We start from the raw sequence: 16,650 nt of genomic DNA, 5'->3' as shown, positions 1-16,650 counted from the left end.
GAAGACCTAAAGCTGTACACAATTCATTCCCATGAGTCTGAATATCCGAAAGCAAAATCAAGAGACAGGAATTAAATTGACTTTTTTTTTTTTCTGAATCTAACACCTCTGAAGGAAAAAAAAATACCAATAATATCAGAAATCTATTCATAGCTTGAGAATATAGTCAAAAGACAACTGCCATGCCAGGCTTATGGAATCTTACAGGCATAAAGATATTTATGTTTTTTTTACCAACTTTGTCACGCTGTGAAACAGTTTACTTTTTTTATTTTTTATATATATATATATATATATATATATATATATATATATATATATATATATAATATATTTTATTTTATATATGTATGATTTGATTGTCTAGAAACTATAAGTTGTAAAGAGGCACCAGACTGTGAAGAACCAGATTCACAAACAAAAACAGTAAACAAGTAAGGAAGTTTCTCTATATAAATATAAATTCTAAACTCGATACTTATGGAATTGGTCAGATGCTAGTCGACGCACGCAGGTAGAAAAAACGACAGCCCTGGTACAAACTGGTTTTTTTGAGAGCAGAACCCCGTCACGTTTCACCTTCGAGGAAGAAAGGCAAAAGTAACCGCTAGGTGAGTGTCTACAAGCAACCACCCCCAACTATCCCAAAAAGAGAGAAGGCACGGAAAAAACAAACCCACTACGCCGTGGGGGCCAGACTCGACAGCAGCAGTTTTTGGTAAGTGATTAGGGGCGGGGGCCACGCGTCCGCTTGGCAACGCACGGCGGAGAAACCGCTGACGGCTCGGGGGGGGGGGGGGGCGCTCGGACGGGTGCGGGGTGGTGGAGGTCGCCCTCGCCGTCCTGATGTGGTGTTCGGGAAAACGTACGGTTAAACCGCTCTGTTGTCGAGGACGTTCCCGCCACAGCGAACACTTTTGTTTTAAATACTGCCAAGGCCATATTGAGCGGACGCCGAACCAAGAGCGCGACTCAGCGGCGCTCCTCAAGGCTCACGTCGGCCGCGCTGACGCTTTCAACTACCGCCCTTCTAATTCTATTTCCAGAACACCATCGAAAGAAAGCGAGGTCAGTTCCTCGCACAAATATAATGCAGCCCTTGTTTTTGTTTTTTTTTTCCCCTTCCGATATCTGCTCCTATTTCACCACACCTGCCTCCCCCTGCGCCGTCTGATTTCCCGCCTTGGACCGGACGCGGTCCGTCTTTTCGGGAACCGCTCCGGCCGTGGTCACGACGGCGGCCGGGGTCCCTTTGCTCCTCGGATTCTTGTCGAGCTTGGCTGTTCTTCCGTCTCGCCTGAGCGGATGCTGGGGCACGGCCGTGTGGGCGGTCCGCCTCGGGGCGGGCGGCTTTCTCTGCGGCAGGCGGGGGTCTTCTCCGATGTCCACGGTGAGGTTGGTGTAGAGCGGCTCCAGCTCCTTGGAGAGAAGGTCGTAGGTCAGGGAGTTGAGGCCGTCTGAGCGCCAGTTGAGCCGCGTTCGTTTCAGGAGGTCGAATCTAAAAAGGGAGGATGCATTGTGTGTAGCAGTGCTGGTTAACGCCATAACATTTCAATTCAACGTGATTTTTTTCCTTATAGCCTATAAAGGTGTAATACATGTGTACCCTTTGCGGGAGAGCAATCTGTTGACATTGCGCATTGGAACATAAATCGTTAATCTGCCCTTGACCTTTGAACTGAAGCATGATTGTGGATTCTACAGATTTTACATAATGACAGCAGTGCGGTCGGCTCAAATAAATGCGATCAGGCGATGATGTAATAACTGTGACAGCTCTACCTGCGTGGGTTCTGCTCATTGCCTCGGTCTCCCTTATGCTTGATCATCTTGTAGTGGCCGATGGCCACTGGGGGGCGCACTATCTTCATGCCAGACAGTCGCACTCTGGGCAAACGGCGCGGAAACAGCACAGAAAACAGTATTTACAAACTGCAGCAAAGACTAGACTCCAAACAGGGAGAGGACAGCGATCTTTTACAGCCATGGAATTAACTAAATCTCAGCGTACCACTATGATACTAGATTTATACAGTCCCTGCTCCTACTTCTTACTAACCCAGGGCAGGGAAGAGCTACTACAACCTGTTCAACAACAGCTAATCAACTTACATCACAAAAAAAAACAAAAAAAAAAAAACAAGTTGTGGATTCTCAACAAGTAAATGACATTTGAGGAAATAAGACCACACAGAACTAGGAATAAATACAAGAGTGACATACTGTTTACAGGGCCTATAGGTGGTGAAAAACACTGTAGTTCCCCCTTTCCACCTCTCCATCTCCTTGAGCACCAACCCAGTCATCTAAGTCAAAGAATGTCACCATCATATTATATGTATATAATAGAACTGCTGTTAAGTTGCAAATGTCCATGCACATAGGGATGACGTAGAAAAGTCTTGCGATAAAAGAAGAGCGGTATTTTTGATTTGCTTAAATTACATATTTATGCAATCGGATAGACTGTATTTTACATATATTTTGGATGCGTCACAGTGCCTTCCAGGACAGAGAGTGGAGAGAGGGAAACCGAAGGGCTGAGATGAGAGGACTAGATCCGCAGCCTGAAGAATTACAGCCCCACAGAACCGCTTGGCAGTCCATGCGTATATATATATATATATATATATACATACTCACTGAGCTTTCTCCAGGAGGCACACAGCAAAGCCATGACAGTCGGAAAGGAGATTAAGATGAAAGACGATACTGATGGCACAGGAGTCGGGGAAAAAAAATAGAAGGGGGGGAAAAAAAAGCGCTGCAGAAATAGTAAGTGTGAGGAAGGCCAAAAAAAGGTGAGTGGATCAGGAGGAGGAGATCGAATATCCGTGCGTGGCATTCTGGTGCTCCTCTCCCAACAACATGCAGAGTTGATGTCGCCGCTCGCTGTACATGCAGCTCGGGAGCTGAGGTCTCATAACGCCACATCCATTCTCCTTACCTTGCGGCGATGTCGTCGTCCTCCCCTCCCCAGCCCCAGTAGTGGTTAGGGAAGCCGTTCATCTTCATGTACTGGTCTGGGGTCAGTGCGGACACGCCACCAAAATACTGTGGGTACGGCAACCTGCAGTGGCCAAACCAACACAGAAAATATGCTCACAGAAACAAAGTGAAAATAAAAATAATAGTAATAAAATAAAAAATAAAACAAGCGTGAATACCCACACTACTACCCTCTTACCTGTATCGAAACTTGTCCATGGCCACCGAGAGGTGTGTGGGGAACTGTTTGTGGCAGGTGTAGGTGTTGTGGTCGTTCTCTGGCAGCAGATCAACGTCGTGGAGGAAGATGCAGCTCCAGTCTTCGTCCCGCAGGGCCTCGCGCACCCCCACGTTCAGCAGCTTGGCCCGGTTAAAGGTCCCGTTCCCCCACTGGACAAACGAGAAAGGGGTTAGGGAGTTAAGAGAGGAAAACGTTGAATGCAAGACGGGCCGATATGGCCAAAATATGTCATGATGCTTTTCATAACAGTGACTTGGTGCTCCAATTATGGCTGTAGATATTGCTCTATAATACAATTCAAATTTGTATGCTTTATTTGTAATATTCAAATTTTGTATGCTCAAATTTAGTACAGGGGGCCATTACGCACGGTTCCACAGCTCCGATCGGAGCGATCTTTTCTCCAAACAAAGCAAATAAAAACTCTAGACGTATTTAATTTACTCCGTTTCCTGCTGCTGCTCCGCTGTGGAGCAGATCGCAGATGGCCTCTGAAAAAATCCTGCCCATGTTCTCACAGTCCAGTGGCCAGTGCCCTGCGGCCCAGCACGGTCCGCGAGCCGAGGGTTGGGAACCTGTACACTAGAGGACATTCTGTTGGCGATGGTCGGGTTTATTTCCCACTTTCATCCTCACATCTGTGGAATTGCTGGACATTTGGTCAAAGGCGCACTCCCTTGTACACACAGAGAAACGGCGGAGGAGAGGGGAACACGACGGGAACCCGACTAATGTACAACAAACTGGATGAACTTATATTGAACTTGATTGTTCATCACATGTGAATTGATTCGCTAACGTTAGCCAAAAAAATTATAATCGATTATTTATTTATAAAAATGAATACAGTTAATTGGCAATTTCAGCATTCAAATAGTGATTTTTTTTTTTTTTTTTTTTAATATTCGAATACTATTCAAATTTTGTTCCTGCAGCCCTAGCTCCAATACAAATGTAAAGAAGTACCTCAAGGGAGCACATCAAAAATCTTGTTGATGTTTATGAAGTCATGTTGTTATCACATGATTTATCACACTCTTACAGTGTGCAAGTTTGAATGGTCAATTTGTAATGTATACTTCTATCAATAAATCAATGAGGCCGTTAAATATCTGTGACAGTAGTATTGGGGGAAAAAAGGACATATTTGCATGAATTCATACCTAAAAATAAAATGCTTGAAATACCTCTCTTTGTAGCAACTTTTATCAAAAGTGTTGTGATTTTTTATCTCAAATATACAAAGAGAGGGACAGACAGACAAAGAGACGGATCAAGAGATAGCCAGATACAGTAGATGGACTAGCAAACAAAAGCAATTGGGACAGGCAAAGCCACACTCGCACAAAGTTAGACCTGCTGTACAATGTAGATGCTGTAGTGGATCTGCTGTCTCTGCAGGAAGGGGTGGAGGTGGTAGAGGAGGGCACGGAGGTGGGTCTGCCGGTTCCGGTACGGCACCACTATGGCAGTGTGGTGGCGGGGCTCACAGTCTGGTGGTCGGTAGTGACCGCCCGGTGACACCAGAGGGTTCCTCTGTCTGATCTCCTCCAGGGACAGAGGAGAGGAGAGATGGACGGACACAGGGCCGACTGAGAGAGGAAAGGAGATGAGCAGTGTGGAAAGGAAACGAGAGGAAGATGCCCGTTTCAGAATCAGCTTCGGGACTGAAAGGAATCATTTGGACCGGCGCTGTTCATCTGGCATTTGCTAGCACGGGACTTTGCTGTGTGTGACATGCATATTGAAACACCATTGCTCACTCTGCCCTCTTCTGCTAATGTGCCCTTGCTGAGCATATAAAATAAACAAGTGCAGTGAATCTCACCCTCCCACTCCATTTTCACCCGCTTCCCGCTTTTCTGATCTCTTTCTCACCCAGCAGTGGAGAGGGGATCTGGCAGTCCCTCAGGGGCGGCCCGCTGACGAGGGGCCCGGCGCCCACGTTGCGGGGAGGGGGCGGCGGTACCCCGAGGTGGCTGAGGTTGGTGTAGACGTCGTGGGGTCGCGAGTAGTCGAACTCTGGCTCCGTGGTGTGGACCAGCACAGACACGAGGCCTCTGAAGCCCCCCAGGGAGAAGTAGAGAACAAAGGCAAACTGGAAGCCAACCAGCAGGGCCAGGGTGCAAGGGGAATCCAGAGAGCGCCCGCAGCATGCCATGATAGAGTAATGGAAAGAGAGGGATAGAGAGAGAGAGAGAGAGCGAGAGAGAGAAAGAGAGAGCAAAGCGGAGGCAAAAGGAAGGAGGAAGAGGTGTAGGAGAAGTAAAGGAGAAGTAGAAGGAAGGAGGGAGAAGAGGGGCGGTGGTACTATCTATAAGCTCAGGGATGAAGGCGGAGGGCGTCCATCTGGTAGAATGGAAAGCCGTACTGGTGAAGCTCAGCCAGCGCCGCCATCACCTTGGAACCAAACAAATCACTGTGGAAAAGGAAAGAAAATGCCGCCTCAATGCGATGATTGAGTGCTGATGACGGACGCATCACAAATGACATAATCTGCCTCTGAGCAAACGCAACGCTTGTGCAGCCGCATTTCAAATCCCTGTACCTGAGAGTCGGAGCTGCTTAGCAGTCTGTCTTGGACCAGAAGAAACTGCTTGTCCTCCATCCCTCCTCCTCGCCCTCCTTATACCAACAAACATCATGATCAATCAGACAACATTGCACCCGTTTGTTTGTCTGGAAAATATAGCAGGCTGCAGTCCGAACTGGCAGGACGAAACAAACTACAGATAAAAGCTGTTTTTTGTTTTCTTTTCATTTACCATTGGAAATCCGTAAGATCATCTGTGCCGTGTGGATTGCACAGCAAGTCCCAGTATTCCATTAAAAACTGCAACGTTTTATTTTAATATAGGGGGAGGGGGTGAAATTATTTTGCACTTCTCATTTTCACCATTGAGGTACACCTTCTTTTTTATTGATTTATTAGAGTTTGTCTTCCTGGTCACTTGAGATGGTGGGTATATTTTTCACCCGAGGGTGCTGTTCCTTTTTGCAAATGTTGACGATCCATATCGACAGTCTCCTGATCGAAACTAGCTACGCTGCTTCAACAATTTCCTTTCACTTTGTTTGTGCGTGCCCCATCAGTGCATTCTTGCTGGTGGCGGACGCCGCCACCGGCAACGGAAAGAGCATATACATATAGATGTGCACATGCATAACGCAAAAAAAAAAAAAAAAAAGTGAATGGCTGTTTCTTAAACAGCGTCATCTAAAAAATATAATAAATATGGGATTTAAAAAATTCAAAATTCAAAATTAATCTTACGGATTACCACTTTAACGATAACCGTTAATTTACTAGTGTAGATAACAACCTGCTGTGGATGATAAGCCTCGTACATCATTAGGCCTCCTTGTGCACGAATGCAAATATGGGGCCAAGGGAATATATCTGAAATCATATCTGATTGATAAGATCCATTGCTAAAGATTTTGAGAAGGTCTATTTTCCATATCGCCAGTGCTCCGGGCCGGCGGATGCCCCACGGCACCGGGCCACTCACCAGCACACTCCCGCGGCATCTCAAATCGAGTCCCCGGCTTCGGTGGAGAGTCGACGGGCCGCTGGAAGAGCCACGGACGCTGGTCCAAAACATGCAGCTTGCTTTTGTGTCCCTCCTCCTCCTCCTCCGGCCACTACGACTAATCTCCCGTCCGAGTCCAAATCCCCCCGCGGCTGCTTAAAAACCGCTGCGGACACGTTGACACGCAGGAGCATCGCCGCATCCCCGTCCGCCAGACGTCAACACGGCGCTGCTCGGTGCGGCGCCGACGCCAGACCCGCGGACGACTCAATCCGAGGGAACGAAACGTGAAGACTGACCCGGGGCTACGGGAGTCAACCCCCGCGGAGAAAGACGGGGGCCACGCGTGGGGAAAGACAGAAATGATCACAGATGTCAACTCCAGTCCAAGGCGAAATGGGCCCGAGGCATTTGGCACAGTTCGTGTTGACTGCGACTGATTCAAACGTGCACACTCCACCGCAACAACAGCGGTGCACTTCTCTCTCAAAACGGATTGACGGACCTTGTCCGAAAGGTTTTCTGGGACGCACAAAATTAACAATAATATGTCGAATGAATGAAACGATACTTGCGAGAATTCCATTCACGATTCGGAGCCGACCGACTCCCACGCTTAAAAGAACGAAGTCGGGGGGGGGGGGGGGGGGGAACAAAAAAAAAAACAATCGAATGGCTCTTTTTAACTGAGTGACTCACCAAGAACTGAATCCGAAGAAGAGAGTCGAACCTCTCATCACGACTCGTTCAGAGTGGCGTGCTGAGGGGCGCGTGATGACGTCACCGGCATTTCGCTCTCCGTACGAACAGGCGCAACAACAGCTGCCGGCCCAGCGCGTTCATTTCACATTTATTATTAATAATAATAATAAAAGCAACAGATTTTGAAAAACAGGAAAAATCTATCTTTTCAATAATTCCCCAAAGATGGAGGGCGCGCTATCGCCTTCATTGTGAATTTATTTTTAATAAAAATAAAAATAAAATAAAAACAAAATGATGATAATAATGAAAATAATAATGATTAAACATTTATTTAAAATGGTATTATTTATTTTATTTTTATCGTTTATTATTTTTAATTTTTTATTCATTATTATTTAAATTATTTATTCACAGCATGATCTGTTTTCATAAATTCTCTCTCTCCTGAGGTTTAATTTTGGTATCCTTTTTTTTTTTTTTGGCATTGTCATTCATTCATTCAAAATGTGGCCGCCTTTAAATTTCTTTCTTTATTTCTCACACAATATCAAACAAAAGGGGTATCATTTTAACTGGCTTGATGCACCAGGCTAAAAAAAAAAGGTCTTTATTCACATGCAGCAGTAGCTTGTCAGATTATAGACATGTAAGACATAGTATTTATGGCTATTGTAGCACCGTATAGGAATACCCTATGTAAACGATTAAATGCACCGTGCGCCCCCCAAGTTGATAAAGCCAAACAGAGAAGCTGTGCAAAATAATGCATCAGATACCATTATTGCATGTGGCCCTTTTTATGTGAGCACACTGTCTTGAATGGCTCAGGGCAAAGCATGTTATTGTGTGTTTCCTCTATATTCTGCTTGCCCCAACTACCTTGGTGTCCCTTCAAGGGATACCCCATTAAATTTAACAGAATAATGGTATGCACAGACACAATAGAGTCTGTACATAGCTGTGCGATAGATTTGTTTCATGAAGACAATAAGCAAGTACATAAATGGACATTATTGGCTCTGACTGGACAGCTTGGATGTGTCCCTTTTTGATATGGAGATTCACATTGACTCATTCTGTTATTGGTTGGTCTCCCTGCAATTCAGTTGCACGTCTGTCAATGAATTGTAATATTGGCTCCTTCTTTTTTTTCCTTTTGTGGTAGTAGACTGTTTGTGGTGGAAAATGGCCCCATGTCGGTAGCTAATGATTTATTATGGAAATACAGTACACTTTGATCACAGAATGTCACCCCAAAAGGCCTCAGACCAGCAAAATCACAATTGTCCAAATTCTTTTTCTACCAACTCATCACACACATAAAGAACACACAAAGAACATCTCAGTTTGTCTAGGAAAATCTACAATTCATCACCTCTCTATTGTTTACCAGTATTCCTCTATGAAATTAACCAAAATGTGAGTTATCATGAGTTCATGTAATCAAGAGTTATCATGTTTTAAAAAAATGGAATGATGAGCTGTTTCACAACTAGAAAAAAATATATTGTTCATCCATCTGGTTTGGCAGGGAAAGGTTTTTCTTTCTTATCAATTCCAATTGGCCAAAATGTGAAACTGTAAAAAAACAAATAAACATGTTATGTCAGATAAAGCACTATAAGCACATTCCTTTCCTCTCCCTTCAAGTTCTGTGTAATGGTATTTTTTTATTTCCCATTGTATTTCATCTCCTTTTTAATTTGGCCGCCTTCCCCCTCTACCTCTCTCCCCTCTCTCGAGTGAAAGCTTTTTTTTTTTTTTTTTTTTTTTTCAAATCAAATTAGGTAAAGTCTGTTTTAATTACCGTCTTCCTAAATCTCTAACTTCTTCTTCTTTGACTTCTTTACCACCCTCGTGATTTAAATAACTGTTCTATCCTGGTCCTCATCATTTTTTTTCCCTCCTTTTTGTTTCACTGCTTTCTCTTTCTTCATCGCCTGCTCTTTCCCAACTCCCCCTCTACTTCTTGTAGTTGCCGAGGCGGATGGCCAGCTGGCTCGTGACACAGCGGAAGGTGGCGGGCTGCACCTCCCAGTATTTGACGGGGTTATCGAACAGGCTGATGCCACTATAGAACGTCCTCTTCGCTCCGGATCCCCTGGGGCAGAAGTCATCCACCCCCACGCGGGTGATGCTGTTGCTGTGGAGGTACACCACCTAGGGGAACGGTAGACAATTTGAAATCTCTGCCTTGCCTCCTCTACTTGATGAAATATTTAATTTCCCTACGGCTCACCCACCTGTAGGTATTTCATATCTCCCAGGCCGAAGGGGACGCGGTCGAGGCGGTTGCACTCCAGATGCAGCTCTTTCAGCCGGGGGAGGAAGGATAGACTCCCGGCCTCTATGTGACGGATATGGTTGAAAGCCAGGCCCAACCTGGAGCCAGAAGTAAAAAAGGAAAAGGGATATAATGGCAGAGGCAGAATTAATAGCAGTGTTAATTAGCATATACACTACACACAGGATGAAGCTAAAAAGCACTACAACCTTTACAGGTGAACTTAATTTGACCTTCTCTAAACTTTTGAATGCACATGTCCAACTGTTCAATGTTTCACTATTTTTTGCACAACTTGCTGTTCTCTAACAAGGAGCAGAACGGCAAAATTCCCAACATGTGTTTGATCCATGAATCGACCAATAAGTGTCCTGGTTCAATTAGAACTGGTATTTAAAGAGTCCTCTTCATCATGCTGTTCACATGTTGACATCATGAGACCAAGACGACACCTAACAATTGATCAACAGCACCTCGCCTTGCAGGGCTTCAAACAGGATGTTGTCAGAGGGAAGTGGCCACTGAGCTTAGAGTGTCACAGAGTGTCATCAGCAGGTTGCAACAGAGATACAGAGACTGGAAGAGTCACAGAAAGGCATAGAAGTGGACGTCCTTTGGCCACATCCCACACTGATGAGCGCTTCACTGTGAACCGTGCCCTGCGGAACCGCATGATGATGCCAATTCCAATTACACTCAATTCCAGCAGCACATTTAAGGGAGATGAGAGGCACCCAAGTGTCACGTCAGACCATTCCAAACTGTTGACATCGGCGTGGTCTGCGTGCTAGACGACCTGCAAGGGAACCTGACCACACCACCAGGCACAGCCATCATGGTCTTGCAGGGGCCAGGGAGCATTTACGCTGGACGAGGAACCAGTGGCCTCAGCGCTGTTCTCTGATGAAAGTCCATTCACGTTGAGCAGAAATGAGGCAGACGTCAAGGAGGGCGCTACGCATCAGCCACTGCTGTCACCAGACGAGCCTTTGGTGGTGGTGGTGTTACAGTTTGGGCAGGTGTGTCTAGTCAATACAGAACTGCCCTACACTTTGTGAATGGTACAGTGACAAGCCCATACTACCTGAATTACATCATTAATCCAGTCATTGTGCCCCTGCATGAACAACACAGGCCTCATTTCATCTTCATGGACGACAATGCTCCAGCTCATCTAGGTCGCATCATTAGGGAATGGCTGCTGGAGACTGGGCTTCCTCAAATGGAGTGGCCCATACTTTCTCCAGACCGGAATCCCATAAAAAACCTATGGGGTCAGCTGAGTCGCCGTGCAGAGGCTCGTAACTCTGTACCCCAGAACCTCAATGACCTGAGGGCCGCCCTTCAAGAAGAGGGGGGGGCCAGGCCTCAGCAGACAATAAGTTGACTTGTGAACAGCATGAGACGTCGTTGTCAAACTGTAATTGATGCTCAAGGGCACATGACAAGTTATTGAGACATTGACATTTTTTGTTGTGGTAAACCCACCACTGTTGTTGGCTTTTGTTTCAATAAATTGTTGAGATGAGGAAATCACCATTGTATCTTCTACTTAAATGCCCTACTTTCATCATATCATATCACTGGAGGGCCAACTTTTTACATTTTCCATAAATTTCACCCGAAAGCCAAATATCCCTAACTTTTTGTAAGTAATGTATGTATGTGTGTGTGTATATATATATATATATATATATATATATATATATACATATATATATATATAGTATTAGCACATTACTAGCAGTGTCCTGATGTATGTAGTTTTTATGTTCACCTCTAGGTGTCACTGCTGACTCTGGATGTGATTTTTCTTTTTCTTTTTTGATAACCGCATTTGAGTTATTTTGCATGATTGAAGAAATGTAGGTGAAGGGGGGGGGGGGTCGGGGGGGATTGATTGGGGAAGTGGTGTATGACACCTGTACAGCTGCTTGTAGCGTCTCAGGTCTTCCAGCTCCACAGCCTGGATCTGGTTGTTGTCCAGATGGAGCTCCTGGAGAGTGTCTGGCAGATCTGGGGAAAGAAGTCACCATATGAGCATAGAAAGAGTAAATAAAACAAAAACAGACATGACCTTCTTGATAGTTTTGCATGAACAGCCTTGAGTAGCAGATGTTATGGTGTCAATACGACCTAATATTATATTCATATGTTGCCAGCATCACATCACATCTTGACATATGGTGTCTCTTGATGAAGGTTGTAGAGTAGTATACCTATATGACGATATCATAACTACTGTCTTTGAATTGTTACCGTTTAATCAACATGAAAAATTGCATTGAATGAAAAACTGAAAGACGATTTACACTTTAATAATCATGTCTGTGTGTTAACCAAATGAAGGGACCCGGTACCTTTGGGCACACCAGTGAGGTTGGCTTCAGAGATGCGCAGATAGTTGAGCTTCAGTCCCCGGAAGGCTCCAGGCTCAAAGTCGCTGTTCTGGATGGGATTCGATCCCATCTCTGGGAAACAGAGGCAACATTCACAGTGCGACACCAAAGGACAAGTCATTCTTTGTCATTCTAACCTACGTGGAGAGCAATGGCATTGGGCCCGCCGTAGCAGAGGTGGAGAGGAGCATCAGAAAGCAAGGCAGCCAAAGTCGTGAACACTTCTGACCTATGCAGTTCATGTTGCCCAGTCCGGAGAACGCCCCCGCCGGCACCCGCTTGATCTGGTTGTCGTGGATCCTCAGCTCCGTCAGGGAGGGCGGCAGACGCCCGGGTATGGTGGTCAGGAGGTTCCTGGAGAAGTACAACTTCTGCATGTGCTTCAGTGGGGTGAAGGCTCTTGGGTGGACCTTGGCGATATTGTTGTTGACCAGAGACAGGGCCTGAGTGGAAAAAAAGCAAACAAAGGGACAGACAGGGACGGAGACTCAGAGGGCTGACTGGGGATTTGGTATTTGAACTGTTTGAGTAATTAAACCGACATCAGAGGCACCAAGACAGTCTGAGAGAGAGAGAGCTCTTTGTGTCTATTCTCTCTCTCGCTCCCTTTTTCTTTATTTTCTCTCTCTCTCTCACTGCAATAGTCTACTGTACAGCAGCGAGACTCTCCACCTGACTTGGCTGGAAGAGACAGATGGATACTGATAAAGAGGCCCCGTACAAAGGGCTTTATTGTCCAATGTTGTGTTGGGAGTTTCCTCCTCTGCCAGCCTCAATATTGCTCTTGGTCAGCACTCCTGAATGCAGGTCGGGAATGAGCGATGCCTTTTCCGCCAACAGAGGAGAGAGAGGGTGTGGGAGCGAGGAATATTCCCACTTGGCTTCACATTTGGGCGCAGATTTCATTACATTTAAAGCTCTCGGGGGGAAAATGGCGCGGAGAGTGGAAAAGGAAAGCGGGCGAGAAAAAAAAAAAAAACACGGAAAAGTGCAAAGCAAATCAACTTCATAAGCTCTGAGGAAATGGGACGGTATGGTGATGATGCGTCACGCCGCTGCAAAGCAGGAGCCACCGGGGCGACGGGGGAGCGGAGGCTCTTACAAAAAGGTAAGTCAGGCCCTTGAAGTCGTGCTCCTTGAGCTCCGTGATGCGGTTGTTCTGCAGATCGAGGAACTTGGTGTCCTTCGGGATATCGGTGGGCACCTCGGTCAGACCTGAAGAGCAATAGAAACAGAGAGAGAGAGAGAGAGAGAGAGAGAGAGAGAGAGAGAGAGAGAGAGAGAGAGAGAGATTGAGACACACACAAACACTGTTTGAATCCTGTCGTGGAGTATTGTGAAAGGACACCCTAAACACTGGGTTGCTGTCAGCACCAACCAAGGGTTCCTAAGGACGTCTTTGTCGGACCTAGACCACGGTAAATAAATAGCTACCAGGACCTCCATCAGACCTTGGAATTAAACCAATCACGTCGGCCCACACACAAAAAAAAAAGTCAAATGAGCACCCTACGCTTCCTCCTCTGTTATTTGAGAAGTAGGAGCTGTCGCAAACACAACCATGGAGGTCAAATACAGTAGGCAAAGCAGGCATGTGTACCATGTATTTCTGGGAAGGCTTTGACACATACACACCCACGCACATACCTGCGCGCGCAAACACACACACACGAACAGAAACAAAGGCTACAGAAAGGGACACACACACACACACACACACACACACACTTACACGAATTCCCCGCTGCCAGATGGGGATGCCAGATGTTTTCAATTTGGCTGAAGTTGCAAAGGATGTGACTTAAAAACATCTGCATAATTACACATCAAATGAAAACGAGCAGGGTAAAATCATGACACCCTGGAACACACACATGCGTGCGCGCATGCACCCATGCACGCACAAAACACAACACACACATGCACGCACACTCACACAACACACACACACACACACACACACACATACACACACACACGGGGTAAATTAAATGGTTTCTGTGGGTGCGGTGGTAAAATTGCTTTTCCCATGGGAATATGAGCATTTTAATGTTGGCTTCTATGTGACAAAAACACCTGCGAACAAGTTGTGAACATTTCGGGTTAATGGGCCCCACAGCAGACTTAAACATCACTTTCTCCTCCTGCCACTCCCTCTGCAGTGCACACTACTTACAGTGCAAATTAACTTTGATATTTGTTAAACACATGTTTATTAGAAATATATTCATATTAACAAAAAATATGAAGGACATTTTAAAAACAACCAAGAATAACATTAAGAATACACCTGCCTTACACCTCTGGAAATAGGAATTCCGAGTGTTGCCTCATCACAAAGCCTGGTGTAAGACTTTGCAAGTCATAGTCTGTGGAGCAGGCCCGCGGTGAGTCTTGTTGAAGCCGGTGCCGGCGTCGACCAAATCGGGACCGCAGCCGTGATTCAACCCTGCCTGCTGCCACCCATCTGGGATCCAGTCTGACCACATCTGAACCAGGCGGCTCTACCTCGAGTTAAGTTTAGATATACAGGCCTTTGACTGTACCGATGTGTACCGGACTGTACCGGATTGTGCCCCACCCTCCACCTCACCAGACAGAACCAAGCTCTCTGCACCTCCTTCTGACGTGCTGCTTGAAAAACCTCCAGTTTGCCATAGTTTTGGTTCTACTTTCTAGTAGCTTAGGAAGTTTGAAGCTACAATAAACTTACATTATTCAATTAAAAAGGGAGATTTGTGTGGACAAAAGGTAATCCCAGAGTGTGCATCGCGACATTATTAAATGCATGTGATGGAACAAGTCATCCCTATTAAAATGACTTTAAAGTTGATAAGCTAGATCAGATGTGACATGTATGTGTAAATTTGGTTCCTTAAATGCAATGTGCCAACATGATTATTGACATGGGATAGAATATTATCAGATGAGGGTGGATGTAAGGGTTCGGGTTAGGGTCGGCATTAGGGTAAGAGTTAGGGTAGGGGTAGGGGGTGTTACCCTAACCCTAACCCATGTTGAGCACAGGTACGTCTACATGCTTGCTATTTAACATTCAACAACTTATATACCAGTAGAAAGCAGGAAACCTTTGAAATAGATGAATTCCTTTAACCCCGACCCGGCTAAACCTCAAACAACAACACTTGAGCCGTCTCTGCCGCAAAACAACCACAGCTGTTACCTCCTCCTGAGAAAAGTAGCACCCCCTTAAAACCCCAGCGCCCCCAAAACTGCTGTTAAACACAAATACTCTGCATCGGACTGCGATGCACACAGAAAAGGAGACAGACGCCACGGCTAAAATACATCTGTTCCAAATAAGCACTGACATCTCGCAAATTACACGCTTCCACATTTACCCGCTGCAGAAGAGTCTAGGACAGGAAATACAGCTGCAGCTCCTAAAATGATGATTCAACTGAACTAAACTCAGACGGCTTATTAAGAGATACAGTGTAGGGTTTAGCAAGAGGAATCCTCAATTTTATCCACGAGGACGTGATATAAATCCATCTATATACAATCTAGAATGCTTTTCGACTTAAAAAAAAATAAAAAATAAAACTTAAGATTTATATTGGGTATACACCATGGGTGATGGATAGTGATTCTTAAAAAATTAAAAATTAAAAATGCAATACATAATCTCTTCAAATGTTGTAAAAGAAAAATGTAAAAATAAGTAAAAAAACGTAATTTCATAAACAAAAAATGATGAAAATGTAATATTTAATTTAAAAAAAAGGTATATAGTGTTTATACAAAAACTCTGTACACTATTTTGAAACGGTGAAATAATAAGTTGGCCCTGAATGACTTGGCACATAATCATCTCTTGATTACAGTAGCAACATTACATATAACATTTTATAGGATCTGGGATTTTCCTCCATAATTTAATTGGATATGCAGTTTTATCAGATCTAACTTTAATTGCCTCAGAGTTTACAGTAGTTTCATTTTCAGGAGGAGCCTGTTTATATTTCTATTTTTTTTCTTTTTTTCTTCAGTTCTGTGGGATTTAATGGACCTCTGAACACAGAATGTTGAATTTATAACCTAATATAATTCTAACATTCCCCCTTAACACATGAATAAACACTCTCTTTCTTTCTTCTTTCTCTGTCTGAACAAACGGTTCCTGCTAAGTCGCTCCCTCATCCCTCTAAAGCCCTTCCTCCCGTCCACTCCTCTCCTCCTCCACCTCCTTTCCTTTAAACATCCCTTACGCCTCCCAAGAACAGCATTTAACAGCCCCTTAGAGGAGAGCGAGGAAATGACAAACTTTTCATCTCCACCCAACAAAGTGTCTGTTCTCTCTTGCCTCCGTTGGTCTCCAGTGTCTTTTCAGCCAGCATTTAGCCCCGTTTTCCTGCTCCAAAGCCGTTGCCCTCTCTTATTTTCTCATTTAATTTCATTTCTTTTTTTGTCCTTCTCCTTTTTTGTGTTTTTCCCCCGTTTTTAGATGTTACTGAAGTCGCTCTTCATAAACAAATG

General features: G+C 44.9%; 2 protein-coding genes and 1 long non-coding RNA gene across 4 annotated transcripts in view; all 3 read right to left on the bottom strand.

Annotated features, from left to right (window-relative positions):
* Positions 1 to 493: 493 nt before the first annotated feature.
* b4galt3 (UDP-Gal:betaGlcNAc beta 1,4- galactosyltransferase, polypeptide 3) lies at positions 494 to 5,392 on the bottom strand. Its single transcript, XM_080015751.1, has 6 exons — positions 5,108 to 5,392; positions 4,586 to 4,821; positions 3,188 to 3,378; positions 2,948 to 3,070; positions 1,783 to 1,887; positions 494 to 1,498 (listed from the first exon to the last, which is right to left on the bottom strand). Exons 1-6 carry the CDS (start codon positions 5,388 to 5,390, stop codon positions 1,138 to 1,140), a joined length of 1,299 nt encoding a protein of 432 aa, XP_079871877.1. The 5' UTR covers positions 5,391 to 5,392; the 3' UTR covers positions 494 to 1,137.
* A 4-nt stretch (positions 5,393 to 5,396) lies between these two features.
* Positions 5,397 to 7,182, bottom strand: LOC307241583. The gene is made up of 3 exons (XR_013844559.1): positions 6,742 to 7,182; positions 5,778 to 5,854; positions 5,397 to 5,648 (listed from the first exon to the last, which is right to left on the bottom strand). It is a non-coding gene; the product is annotated as an uncharacterized lncRNA (long non-coding RNA).
* Positions 7,183 to 8,663: 1,481 nt separating this feature from the next.
* bgnb (biglycan b) overlaps positions 8,664 to 16,650 on the bottom strand; it is a 17,879-nt gene continuing 9,892 nt past the window's right edge. For both annotated transcript variants that reach the window (XM_080015443.1, XM_080015444.1), the window contains exons 3-8: positions 13,253 to 13,365; positions 12,380 to 12,593; positions 12,112 to 12,222; positions 11,674 to 11,767; positions 9,711 to 9,849; positions 8,664 to 9,627 (exon numbers count right to left, since the gene is read on the bottom strand). In XM_080015443.1, the coding sequence (XP_079871569.1) occupies positions 9,430 to 9,627; positions 9,711 to 9,849; positions 11,674 to 11,767; positions 12,112 to 12,222; positions 12,380 to 12,593; positions 13,253 to 13,365 (869 nt within the window). In that variant the 3' untranslated portion in view covers positions 8,664 to 9,429. The remainder of the gene's footprint in view (positions 9,628 to 9,710; positions 9,850 to 11,673; positions 11,768 to 12,111; positions 12,223 to 12,379; positions 12,594 to 13,252; positions 13,366 to 16,650) is intronic.

Source organism: Zeus faber (assembly GCF_960531495.2).
Source record: "Zeus faber genome assembly, chromosome: 15".
NCBI lineage: Eukaryota > Metazoa > Chordata > Actinopteri > Zeiformes > Zeidae > Zeus > Zeus faber.
This window is presented reverse-complemented; position numbering and strand designations above follow the sequence as displayed.

Coding starts and splice junctions, on each gene's coding strand:
- b4galt3 (XM_080015751.1), bottom strand. CDS start 5,390: ATGGCATGCTGCGGGCGCTCTCTGGATTCCCCTTGCACCCTGGCCCTG. Junction 1,888..2,947: donor GACGACGACATCGCCGCAAG/GTAAGGAGAATG, acceptor CCGTTTGCCCAG/AGTGCGACTGTCTGGCATGA. Junction 1,499..1,782: donor AATGAGCAGAACCCACGCAG/GTAGAGCTGTCA, acceptor CTCCCTTTTTAG/ATTCGACCTCCTGAAACGAA.